General features: G+C 41.7%; 1 protein-coding gene across 2 annotated transcripts in view; it reads left to right on the forward strand.

The window, feature by feature from the left end:
* The window catches only part of LOC141047486 (triggering receptor expressed on myeloid cells 2-like), a 52,579-nt gene that overhangs the window by 32,208 nt on the left and 7,026 nt on the right, over positions 1-13,345 (forward strand). For both annotated transcript variants that reach the window (XM_073542593.1, XM_073542594.1), the window contains exons 2-4: positions 7,081-7,165; positions 7,713-8,118; positions 8,211-8,324. In XM_073542593.1, the coding sequence (XP_073398694.1) occupies positions 7,123-7,165; positions 7,713-8,118; positions 8,211-8,324 (563 nt within the window). In that variant the 5' untranslated portion in view covers positions 7,081-7,122. The remainder of the gene's footprint in view (positions 1-7,080; positions 7,166-7,712; positions 8,119-8,210; positions 8,325-13,345) is intronic.

The raw sequence follows: 13,345 nt of genomic DNA on the forward strand, positions 1-13,345 counted from the left end.
GGTATCCAGAAGCCGCAGCTCCTGGATACCCGCTGTTTACCTTGGAAACCGGCACTTGAACGCTGGTTTCCAAGGTAAACAGCGGGTATCCAGCAGCCACGGCTGCTGGATACCCGATGTTTACATTAGAAACCAGCATCCAGCATCGCTGATCGCTGGTTTCTCGCTGCCACATGCAGCGATGTGCCCTGGTCAGCGGGAGACCAGGGATTGAAAATGGCCCTGGCCGATGCTGCACGATCAGCGATAACCAGCAGGGGAGCCGGTCGCTGATCCCCGTCACACACAGCGATCTCACTGGCGTGTCACAAAATCAGCGATCTCGCTAGCGAGATCTCTGTGTGTGACGGGGCCTTTAGACTGGCCACAAAAAGGCCAGCCTAAAATGTGCAGTTAGCAGTATTGGGGAAGCCTGGGTGGGGGGATCAGAAAACCAGTCAGTATCTGGTGTGACAACCATTTGCCTCAATTGTAAAAATATGCTTAAAAGATTCACAAAATAATAAAAAATAAACTAAAAATATATTGTACTCATATATATACAGTTGTGGCCAAAAGTATTGACACCCCTGCAATTTTGTCAGATGCTCAGTTTCTTCCTGAAAATGATTGAAAACACAAATACTATACTAAATATTATCTTCATTTAATTTGTCTTAAATGAAAAAACACAAGAGAGAATGAAGCAAAAAGCAAAACATTGATCATTTCACACAAAACTCCAAAAATGGGCCAGACAAAAGTATTGGCACCCTCAGCCTAATACTTAGTTGCACAACCTTTAGCCAAAATAACTGCGACCAACCGCTTCCGGTAACCATCAATGAGTTTCTTACAATGCTCTGCTGGAATTTTAGACCATTCTTCTTAGGCAAACTTCTCCAGGTCCCTGATATTAGGAGGGTGCCTTCTCTAAACTGCCATTTTTAGATCTCTCCACAGGTGTTCTATGGGATTCAGGTCTGGACTCATTGCTGGCCACCTTAGAAGTCTCCAGTGCTTTCTCTCAAACCATTTTCTAGTGCTTTTTGAAGTGTGTTTTGGGTCATTGTCCTGCTGGAAGACCCATGACCTCTGAGGGAGACCCAGCTTTCTCACACTGGGCCCTACATTATGCTGCAAAATTTGTTGGTAGTCTTCAGACTTCATAATGCCATGCACACGGTCAAGCAGTCCAGTGCCAGAGGCAGCAAAGCAACCCCAAAACATCAGGGAACCTCAGCCATGTTTGACTGTAGGGACCGTGCTTTTTTCTTTGAATGCCTCTTTTTTTCTCCTGTAAACTCTATGTTGATGCCTTTGCCCAAAAAGCTCTACTTTTGTCTCATCTGACCAGAGAACATTCTTCCAAAATGTTTTATTCTTTTTCAGGTAAGTTTTGGCAAACTCCAGCCTGGCTTTTTTATGTCTCGGGGTAAGAAGTGGGGTCTTCCTGGGTCTCCTACCATACAGTCACTTTTCATTCAGACGTCGACAGATAGTACGGGTTGACACTGTTGTACCCTCGGACTGCAGGGCAGCTTGAACTTGTTTGGATGTTAGTCGAGGTTCTTTATCCAACATCCGCACAATCTTGCGTTGAAATCTCTTGTCAATTTTTCTTTTCCGTCCACATCTAGGGAGGTTAGCCACAGTGCCATGGGCTTTAAACTTCTTGATGACACTGCGCACGGTAGACACAGGAACATTCAGGTCTTTGGAGATCGACTTGTAGCCTTGAGATTGCTCATGCTTCCTCACAATTTGGTTTCTCAAGTCCTCAGACAGTTCTTTGGTCTTCTTTCTTTTCTCCACGCTCAATGTGGTACACACAAGGACACAGGACAGAGGTTGAGTCAACTTTAATCCATGTCAACTGGCTGCAAGTGTGATTTAGTTATTGCCAACACCTGTTAGGTGCCACAGGTAAGTTACAGGTGCTGTTAATTACACAAATTAGAGAAGCATCACATGATTTTTCGAACAGTGCCAATACTTTTGTCCACCCTCTTTTTTATGTTTGGTGTGGAATTATATCCAATTTGGCTTTAGGACAATTCTTTTTGTGTTTTTTCATTTAAGACAAATTAAATGAAGACAATAATACCAAAGAATTTGTGTTTGCAATCATTTTCAGGAACAAACTGAGTATTATCTGACAAAATTGCAGGGGTGTCAATACTTTTGGCCACAACTGTATATAAATATTTTTATGGAAAAAAAAATAAACACAAAAAAGTCTATGTTTGGTATGGCCGCGTTTGGAACGACCCAACCTATAAAACTGTCACACTAGTTTGAACATCATAAAAAAAAATTTAAAAAGTGGCAAAAAAATATGATTTTTCATCATATCACTGAACAAAAATTACAATAAAACGGAGGCAAAAATAGGAATAAAAATAAAAATAGAATTGCTGAAAACATCATCTTGACCCATAAAAAAAAGCTGTATGGCGACTTATCAGTGGAAAAAAAAAATGTATAGCTCTCAGAATAAAACATTAAAACAATATATAAATGTGGTATTGTTGCAGTCGACCTGACGTAAATTATAACGCTGCCTTATTAATTTTGGCACACGCGGAACTGCATAAAAAAAATTAAAAAAAAACAATTCCTGAATTGCCTCCCAAAAATCCAAATAGAAAGTGATCAAAAAATGTCATGTGCCTGAAAATGGTGCCAACAAAAACATGAACCATTCATGAAAAAAAACCAAGCCCTCACATGACTCAGGAAAAATGAAATATGGAAAAATTAGTGCTATCAAAATATGGAATTGCAAAAACTTGTTTTTGCAATAAAAAGCATCTTTTAGTGTATGACAACAGCCAAACATAAAAAAGATATAAAGATTATATCAATTATGTTGTACCAGGAACATCGTAAAAAAAATAAATAAAACCAATTTTTCACCTGCCTTTGATTTTTCATCCTGCCTCCCAAAGATCCTAGTAAGGCCGGGGTCACACTTGCAAGAAACTTGCATGAGTCTCGCGTCTCACTACCCGGCACTGCCGCCGGCACTTGGGACCAGAGTGTGTGGCTGCATGTATTTCTATGCAGCTGAGGGCTCTGATCCGAGTGCCAGTGGCAGTGCCGGGTATTGAAGCGAAAGACTCGCGTGAATTTCTTGCAAGTGTCACCACCAACCTAAGGCACATTTATTCTACACTCTGCTAAGCACTTACATGTGGATTTCTGTGTAAATCTCTTAAATACGTGATTCAAATGGAACCCTGGCAGAAGATTCCCTATTCTGCAGCAGATGGAGGCACTGTGGACACTGTCTGCCCAGTGATCCAGCGGTGTCCAGCTTTTTAGGCATGTATAAAAGCGCAGTTCGTGAGAGTTTTGTGCATTTCTAAAAAGAAGGATACCACTCAACAGAGGCCAGATGGAGTCCAGAGTAACTCTGCTGCCTCGTTATAGAGAATGCGTCTCTCAGGGATTTCATCTGAATCACATCCCTTGGAGATTTAAATGAAAACACCAAAGTAGTTGCTTAGCATAAAGCGCAGGGTAAATGTGATCTCAAATGTTATGTAAAATGTTCCCAACAAAAGCTTCAAATCATTCCAAAAAAGAAAGCAAGTCCCCACTCAGGTCCATCATCTGTTAATAGAAATATAGGGGCTTCCATGTTATGATAGAAATATAGGGGCTTCCATGTTACTGGTAGAACAAAGGCTCTGGAAAATCTAAATGGCTCCTTGCCCCCCAAAAGAAATTCAGCAAATTCTCTGCTCTCAAATCCAAATGACCCCCTCCCTTCTGAGCCCCAGTGTGCCTAAACAACATGTGTCATCTACCTAATTTATGGGTATGTGTCTCCAGAAGCACAAGCTGAGCACTGCAACGTACTGGGCACTACAATGTATTGGGCATTACAATGGCAGTTTGCAATTTTCACTCAGCAACATGCACTACTGCTTGTTTCTGTAAAACACCCATGAAGTTAAAATCATAATTACACCTGTCGATAAATTCCCACATTGGTATAATTTCCAAAATGGGGTCACTTGATGTGGTATTCTGCTCTCCTAGCAATTAGGGGCTCTGTATATGGAGTCCTCAAACTATTCTAGGAAAATCTGCACTACCGGAGGCAAATAGCGCTCAATCCCTCCTGAGTCTCGCGGTGTGGCTAAGCAGTACTGTACAGCCACATATGAAGTATTTCTACATTCAGCAGAAATTGTGTGACAAATTTTGGTGCCATTTTTACCATTTCTCCATGTGAAAAACTAAGTTTTGGTGGTAAAAGTTTTATTATTTCTTCTTCACTGCCTAATGGTATAAAATTCTGTTACACATTTATGGGGTCAATATGATCACTGCAACCCTAGATTAATTCATTGAGAGGTGTAGTTTGTAAAATAAGGTCACTTATGGGGAGTTCTTCTGTTTTGGCTCCTCAGGGGCTCTCCCAGTGGATCATGGCGCCAGCAAAGCTTAAAAGTAAAATCTGCACTATAATGTGACTCTCCTTCCCTTCTGAGCTTTGCATTGTGACTGAAAAGTATTTCCCAATTACATGTAGGGTGTTGGCACACTCAGGAGAAAATTTTACAACAAACTGTGGTCCATTTTTCCTAATTGCCATTAGAAAAAATGAAAACTTGGGGCTAAAACAACATTTCAGTTGTAAAATTGTAATTATTTTTTCTTCACCGCCTAATGGTATAAAATTCTGCGAGGCACATGTGGTGTCAATATGCTCACTGCACCCCTAAATGAATTCATTGGCTGTGTAATTTGTAAAATGAGGTCACTTATAGGTCTTTCTGCTGTTCTGGCACCTCAGGGGCTCTGCCAGTGTGACATGATGCCGTCAAACCTGTCCAGCAAAATCTGAAATCTAATAAGGCACTTTTCCCTTATGAGTTATGCACTGTGCCTCAAAAGTAGTTTTACTATGGGGCATCGTTGTACTCCGTAGAGATTGTGCAACAAATTTTCTCCTGATATCCTTGTAAAAAGTAGAAAAATTGGGGCTAAAACAACATTTTTGTGGGAAAAATATTTTTTTCATTTTCACAGATCAATTTTGTAAAATTTTGTGAAGTACCTTTGGCTTCAAAGTGCTCACCACACATCTAAATTATTTCCTTAAGGGGTCTAGTTTCCAAAATAGGGTCACTTGTGGGGAGTTTCTGTTAGCGTGGGTAGTCTGGAGCCGGAAACTCCAGGAGTGGACCCTCTGGACCGTGGCACCGAGGGGCCCCGGGCGAGCTGCCAGGTGGAACCGACCCCTATACAGGGACCGTTAGGAGCAGGCCCAGGGGTTCGAGTACCACGGTAGCTGGTACCGAGAGGGGTGGCTCAGGATGGACCGGAGTAGGACTGTGGGACTGAAGTATAGATGACAGAGCAGAAACACTGGAGGCAGGGCTGGAGTAGGATGGCAGGACTGGAGCAGGATGGAACAGGAACACTGGAGGCAGGACTGGAGTGGGACGGCAGGACTGGAGCAGGATGGAACAGGAACACTGGAGGCAGGACTGGAGTAGGATGGCAGGACTGGAGTAGGATGGAACAGGAACACTGGAGGCAGGACTGGAGTAAGACGGCAGGACTGGAGCAGGATGGAACAGGAACACTGGAGGCAGGACTGGAGTAGGATGGCAGGAACACTGGAGACAGGACTGCGGAAGAGAGCAAGGAACCCAGGTAGCAGGACTGAGAGGCTGCTGCGGAGAGCAGGCAAGAACGGAACTGCAGGAGCCGAGAGCACATGATGCAGCGAGGCCAGTGTGCTAGGAAACACAACAATCAGGCACCTCCCTCAGGGGAAGCGGCCTGATATGCTCCTGTCTGGTCTGCCATTAGTCAGGGAGGTGCTTCCGGGTCAGGGCATAGCCAGAGCACAAGAAGCAGGAGGGAGGCGTGGCCTATGGCACATGCGCATTGCATGCAGGGATGCCGCCGGCCACGCACCTGCCAGAGGCGACCTCCGTGGATGTCGGGCGGCGGGAAGCTGTGGCGTGGGAGCGATGGCCGGGTGAGTACACAGGGACGGAGTAACAGTTTCCACTGTTTAGACACATCAGGAGCTCTCTGAAAGTGACATGGCGTCCGCTAATGATTCCAGCAAATTTTGCTTTCAAAAAGTCAAACTGTGCTTTTTCCCTTCCAAGCCCTGCCGTGCACCCAAACAGTAGTTTTCCCCCCACATATCGGGTAATGGCGTGCTCAAGAGAAATTGCACTACAAATTTTGTGGCTCATATTCCCCTATTACCCTTGTGAAAATAACAAAAAATGGGGACTAAAGTACAATTTTTGTGATAAAAACTTAACTGTTCATATTTTCCTTCCACATTCCATTAATTCCTGTGAAGCACCTGAAGAGTTAATACATTTCTTGAATGTAGTTTTGATAACCTTGATGGGTGAAGTTTTTAGAATGGTGTAATTTTTGGGGGTGTTTCTGTCATATCAGCCCCTCAAAATACAGATTTTTCAAATGTGATGTGGACCCTAAAAAAATGGGTTTGTAAATTTTATTGGAAAAATGAGAAATCGATGGTCATTTTTTAAACCCTTATAACTTCCTAACAAAAAAATATGTTTAAAAAGATTGTGGTAAATATTATTTATTGTCTATTTGGTGTGACATAGCTCTCAGGTTTAAGGGCATAAAAATTAAAATAAACGCAAGTCATAGTTAACAAATGTTACCACTATCATGAAGTAAAATATGTAAAACAATCTCTGAATCACTGGGATTCGTCGAAGAGTTCCAGTGTGATTACCACAAAAAGTGACACTAGTGTACACTAGTCAGAATTGTAAAATTTGGCCTGGTCATGAAGGTGAAAACAGTCTTGGGGTAAAAGTGGTTAATTCAATTTTGTGAAAAAGTAACAGGTCTTTTTTAAAATATAATATTATGCATGATACTGTAACTTTAATTAAAATAGCAGTCAGAAAATTGCCACATATTCTAGTTGTACACTGCTTCTTCTCATCACATGGCTCATATATTTGAGTATTTAGTTAAAAATAAAGTGCAACCAGCTAAGTACATTGCACAATCATCAGTACAAAGGCTAATAATTTGTTTTTGCCACTGCATTGTCTGAAACATTTAAAGAAAAGAGGATCTTCTAGATTGGCGTCTCTGCAGACTGCAAAAATGGACAAATGCTTCTTATTCTTCTTCAACATAATTTTACTGGGTAAGAAACCACCTCTAAAATACAATCTCATGATTTTTTTTATTGTTAGTCCAAATTATTATTTGCCAAATATTATTTTCAGTTATACATGTGAGTAGCTTCATGACAATCGAGAAATAATATTTTCACATACCTAAAGTATTGTCGAATTCAAATAGTTAATGTATGATCATATAAATATTGTATAAAATGTATATATAGATTACTAATACAGCATTTCATTTTATGTTTTGATAAAGTTTTTTTAGAAAAGCATTGAAACATACATCGTACAGGTGTAAATTTCAATTGTTAACGGTGATCAAAATATTTCTCAATGTAGAATTGATAGGCTAATACTTCATTGGCTAATACTCCATTAATATTCCTTGTATGAAGTAGTGTTCATTATAACAGCAATTCAACAAATTATTTTGAAATGACATTTAATGTGCACTTTCTTTAAGTGCTCTACATCTTTTTTAGTTAATATAATGCCCCCTAAGCAGAAAACGTTTACATTTTTCTTATAATTCAATTTTCTACTTGGGATAATGTCTTTTATCAGGTATATCAGGCTGGAGTTTGGCAAAAGATATTACTATTTATTCGGGACAACTAGGAGAAAATCTTAACATCGTTTGTCCATATCAGCAACGTGCAGATCGTTGGAAAAAGAAGATATGGTGTAAAGAAGATGAAGTTGGATTTTGTAAGGGTGTCGTTAGTACAAAACCATATTGGTTGTTCAGCAAAAAAATAAATGTGAGTGCTGATATCTCTGACAATCATCACAAGGGTATCATCACAATCAATATTACGAATTTACAAAAATCAGATGCTGGCGTCTACCAGTGTAGAACGGTCACATTTGGTGATGTTAACACTCTTAAAAGGATCAAAGTAGAAGTGATTGAAGATCTACCGGATGAAAGTGTTTCAGAAGGTGCAGATACACAGCACAGCATATCTGGGTAAGAAGGCTTTACATTGTTTTTCGATGGCTTAATATATGTATAATATCATATACAGCTCACCTAAATATATGTGTTTTATTATTAAAAAGGTCACAATCTGCAACACAAACACCTGTGATGTTGGGTGCAATTGGAGGGAGCATCATCTTATGCAAGTTACTTCTGATGGGACTCGTCTACATCTGGTGGAAAAGACATGAGGAGTAAGAAATCCTTAAATAATGCTCTAATGGCCTGAATTCAAAATTATATTAACAGAATAATGTATTTATGAACATCATATCTTATCTTGGGCTGAGACAACTAGTTGGACCACTAAATAATATACCATATTAACTTAAGTAAAATACATACACAGATATTTAAAAAGTGAAACGGCATAGAAAATAAAAGTGAAAAAAATGAATATATGTGTATACAGAAAAACACTAAAAATGTGACAAATTAGAAGTGCACAAAATAAAAGAAATAGTGGTCAAGTCCTCTATATGAGGATTAAAACCCCATAAGTGTTGTTGCCAACCATGCAGCTAACTCGGGTATAAATAACTGAATACATAAACTAGTTATTTATCTATATTATACATGTGTACAATATTTAGACTATGTACACACATTCAGTATATGGTCAGTATTTTAGATCAGTATTTTTAAGCCAAAATCATAAGTGGAACAATCAGAGGAAAAGTATAATAGAAGCACGTGCACCACTTCTGCATTTATCACTCCTGATTTTGGCTTGCAAATACTAAATGAAAAACCTCACCAAATAGTCAATGTGTGCACGTGGCCTTAACCCCTTCACGACATGCACCATACATGTACGACGCATGTCGGGTCTGCCCCTTTGATGTGGGCTCCTCCGATGAGCCTACATCTTTTTCGGCACATTTCAGCTGATTTTACTAGCTGACATGTGCCCCTAACAGCTGCGGGCGGAATCGGGATAATCGCGATAAGTGCATAATTGGGGGAGACGGTAGGGGTGAGGGCCCAAGGGGTTCCTGTAGACCTTAAGAGTCTGAGGTAGCTCAAGACAAAACGATTCTGAACAAATGATGGCAGTTATCTTATAGGGACCAATAAATCTAGGTCCGAACTTCCAAGAAGGAACCCTCAACCTGAAATTCCTGGTAGACAACCACACAAAGTCACTCACATTCATATCTGGACCTGGCACGTGTTTACTTACAGTCAAGCATTTATACCTGTCTCCCCTGACCCTGTTAGGAACAGGTAGTGGTGAAACAGGACAAGATGGACGGGTATGCGGTACCTTAGAATGTGCGCAAACACTGCAGGTAGCCTCTTGTTTAACCACATCCCAATGTAACCCCGGTCACCAAAAACGACTAGAAAGGAGGTCCGCGGTTGCCTTACCACCTGGGTAGCCAGCAAGTACAGAATTAAAAAAATTCTCTAGTTACCTTGCTGTGCAATTTAGATGGCACAAATAACCTCCCTGAAGGGCAGGAGGCAGGGGTGTTCTCCTGAGCCTCCAACACCTTACCCTCCAGGTCAGTACATGGCTGAGATGCCTACCCCCTTCTGTAAAATTGGGACAGGATCCTCTAAGCCACAAAAAAAATGCCAGTAAGGACCCTGTAGATACAGCAGAAAGGGAAACATTTAGGCAGTTACCATGACAGTAATCTCCCCATTTAACAATCTCTCTGGGTTGCCAAACCACAGTTAGATTATGTTTCACCAACCAGGGCAAACCCAGAACAATTGGAGGTGGAGACCCTTCAGGACGTAACAAGGGATAACTTCATAATTAAAAGACTCCCCTTCAGTCAATGTTATGAACAATTTGTGTCAGTGTTCTCTGTGCAAGTGGTGTTGAGTCGATGGCACAAATAAGAATAGGTTTAGCCAAGTTAGAGCAGACAAAACCATAGCTCTAGCAAACTCAGCATCTACCATACTGACTCCAGCTGCACTGCCTACAAACACATATTTTTTCAGACCTGCTCTCTAGCACCACCTCTGCTGTCAGGACAAAACGAGAATTGCAGGTTGAAGATGAACACACCCCTTGATTATCAAGCTCAAGGCTCCCAAAGGTTAATCGAGTCTCTTTGTGCTTTAGAATTGCAGGACATGCCCTAATAAATTGTCCCTTCTTCCCACAAAAAAAAAAGCACACACCATTTTTCTTAAAAATGTCAGGGGAAACATGCAATGTGAATGCACCTCCCAACTGCATGAGTTCCTCTAACTCCAGAAGTATAGGGTCACCCCAGGACCTTTCCTCCAACACCGGGATCTTGTCCCGGAAAGAGGGTTCAGAAGCAGGGTGTCTTACCCACTTGTCCCTCAGATGTCTATCCACCTGAATAGCCATGGACATGGCAGTCTACAAAGACACAGGAGTTTCATACACTGCTAATGCATCCTTTAACCTTTCAGTGAGGCCCTGTAGGAATTGGCTTCTGAGAGAAAGGGTTATTCCATTTGGTATCAGTAGACCACCTGTGGAATTCAGAGCTATACGTTTCTGCTGAATGATTTCCTTGCTGAATGCGACGCAGCCTGGATTCAGCCAAGGAAAGACTTTAAGTCCATCTAGTTCAACCCATATCCTATCCTAACCTGCCCTAACATATTGATCCAGAGGAAGGCAAAAAAAACCCATGTGGCAAACAGTAAGCTTCACATTGGGGAAAAAAATTCCTTCCCAACTCCACATATGGCAATCAGACTAGCTCCCTGGATCAACGCAATATTAAGGAAACTAGTGTATATACACTGTAATATTATACTTTTCAAGAAAGGCATCTAGCCCCTTAAAAAATTTTAGTAGGGAATCACTCATTACAACGTCATATGGCAGAGAGTTCCATAGTCTCACTGCTCTTACAGTAAAGAATCCGTGTCTGTGAGTATGCTTAAACCTTCTTTCCTCCAGACGTAGAGGATGCCTCCTTGTCCCTGTCACAGGTCTAAGAGTAATAAGATCATTAGAAAGGTCTTTGTACTGTCCCTGCATATATTTATACATTGTAATAAGATCACGCCTAAGCCTTCATTTTTCCAAACTAAATAACCCTGTCATGATCCAGGTTGGATGATGACAGTTAAAAGCACATGTAACCTTTTTTTTTCCTTAAGCTGTGTGCTTAAGTTTGGTTTTGCCCCTGGTGGCCTTTAGGATTATTACATAGTGGTGTCTTTTGTTCTAGTTTGCCCCCGGTGGTGATTAGCGTTATTACACGGGAATCACTAACAGGTGTGATTCCTCTGGCCTAACTACAAAGGTGTGTCATGTGCTCTCACTGGTGATGGTAATAGTGTTCATTTCCAACCATCCTTGGTGGAGAAAGGAGCTAGAGAGTTCCTTGCAGCACAGTCCTGGTGTGGAAGGAGTCAGAGGGGATTTCCTTGCAGCTCTGACAGAGCTTGGTGGCAGCTATTCAGGAGGAAAGCTGCATTATGGTGGTGGACTCTGTTGCTGGGAGCAAGAGCAACAGAGCAAAGCTAAGTGGTGATTCCCTGTTTGTGCCTTTCCTTTATGTGTGTTTCAGTGCAGTGGTGGGATTAGTCTCTGCACTGGCCATTTCACTAGAAAGGGGTAGGTGCAGGACGAGCTAGGGTTTAAAGGTATCCTGATGGGCGCCCGGTGTGGAACCAGCTTAAGGATCGGTAGTAGTGTTGAGACACTGACTCAGGCACGTGCACCGTGGCGTGTAGAGCCACCGGTGGACACTGATTCCAGTCTCTGACTCTGCCTCTACCTACAACTAGACCTGGGCGCTTAACAGGCTAGGCTGCACAACACATGCGTACCAAGGGTAGGGGTTTCTTAATGAGTCATGCACCAGAGACATTCATACATGCATACAACACTTACTCCACATGGTCTAATCTTTGTCTATATTAGGCATGGCCAAGAGGCCAAGCAAACCTTTTATAGCAGCATCCTTCCGGGACCTTCCTGACCTTCCTGATGGTCCAATCTGAGCTGGAGAAGGACCTGAGCATGTGACCTCCGATCTCCAATGAGAGATCGTCCCACGGGCATGCTCAGTGGACCGAAAGGAGGACAGTCCCTGGAGTAGCTCGCTGATGACCAGCATGCGTTGCTATAGCTGGACCAGAGGTGGCAGCAGCAACCAAACCCACAGAGCTGGTCTGGGCAGAGCACCGGAATCGACGAGTCTGCTGAGCAGCCTCCTCTGCAGCCGGAGAGGAATGGGAGACTGCCGAATGCAAGGCTCAGGATTCCTGCTGTACAGCGACAGGAACCCAACGTCTAACACCTATCTTGGTATTGCAGACCCCCCGTTCCCTAATAACCTTGGTCGCTCTTCTCTGCACCCGCTCCAGTTCAGCTATGTCTTTCTTATACACCGGAGAACAGAACTGTACACAGTATTCTAAGAGTGGTCACACTAGTGACTTATATAGAGGTAAAATTATGTTCTCCTCATGAGCATCTATGCCTCTTTTAATGCATCCCATTATTTTATTTGCCTTTGCAGCAGCTGTCTAACACTGGCCACTAAATGTGAGAATGTTGTTCACCCATACACCCAGGTCTTTTTCAGGGACAGTTTTGCCCAGTGTTTTACAATTAAGCACATAATTATACATCTTGTTTGTTGTACCCAAGTGAATGACCTTACATTTATCCCCAATAAAACTCATTTGCCATTTATCAGCCCAAGCTTCTAGTTTACATAAATCCTCCTATAATATAAAATTGTCCTCCTCTGTATTTATTACCCTGCAGAGTTTAGTGTCATTTGCAAATATTGAAATTGTACTCTCTATGCCCCCTTCAAGGTCATTAATATGTTAAAAAGAAGCGGGCCCAATACTGACCCCTGTGGTACCCCACTGCTAACCATGACCCAGTCCGAGTGTGCTCCATTAATAACCACCCCTTGCGTTTATTTGTGGAAAAAACGGAAATTTGGCAAAAATTTTGAAAATTTTGCAATTTTCCACCTTTGAATTTTTATGCCCTTAAATCACAGAGATGTGGCACACCAAAAACTTAATAAGTAACATTTCCCACATGTTTACTTTTCATCAGCACAATTTTGGAACCAAAATTTTTTTTTGTTAGGAAGTTATAAGGGTTAAAAGATGACCAGCGATTTCTCATTTTTGCAACACCAGTTTATTTTTACGGAGCACATCACATTTGAAGCCACTTTGAGGGGTCTATATGATAGAAAATACCCAAAAGTGACACCATTCTAAAAACTGCACCCCT

Source organism: Dendrobates tinctorius, unplaced genomic scaffold (assembly GCF_039654945.1).
Source record: "Dendrobates tinctorius isolate UK_male_01 unplaced genomic scaffold, ASM3965494v1 ptg000127l, whole genome shotgun sequence".
Lineage (NCBI taxonomy): Eukaryota > Metazoa > Chordata > Amphibia > Anura > Dendrobatidae > Dendrobates > Dendrobates tinctorius.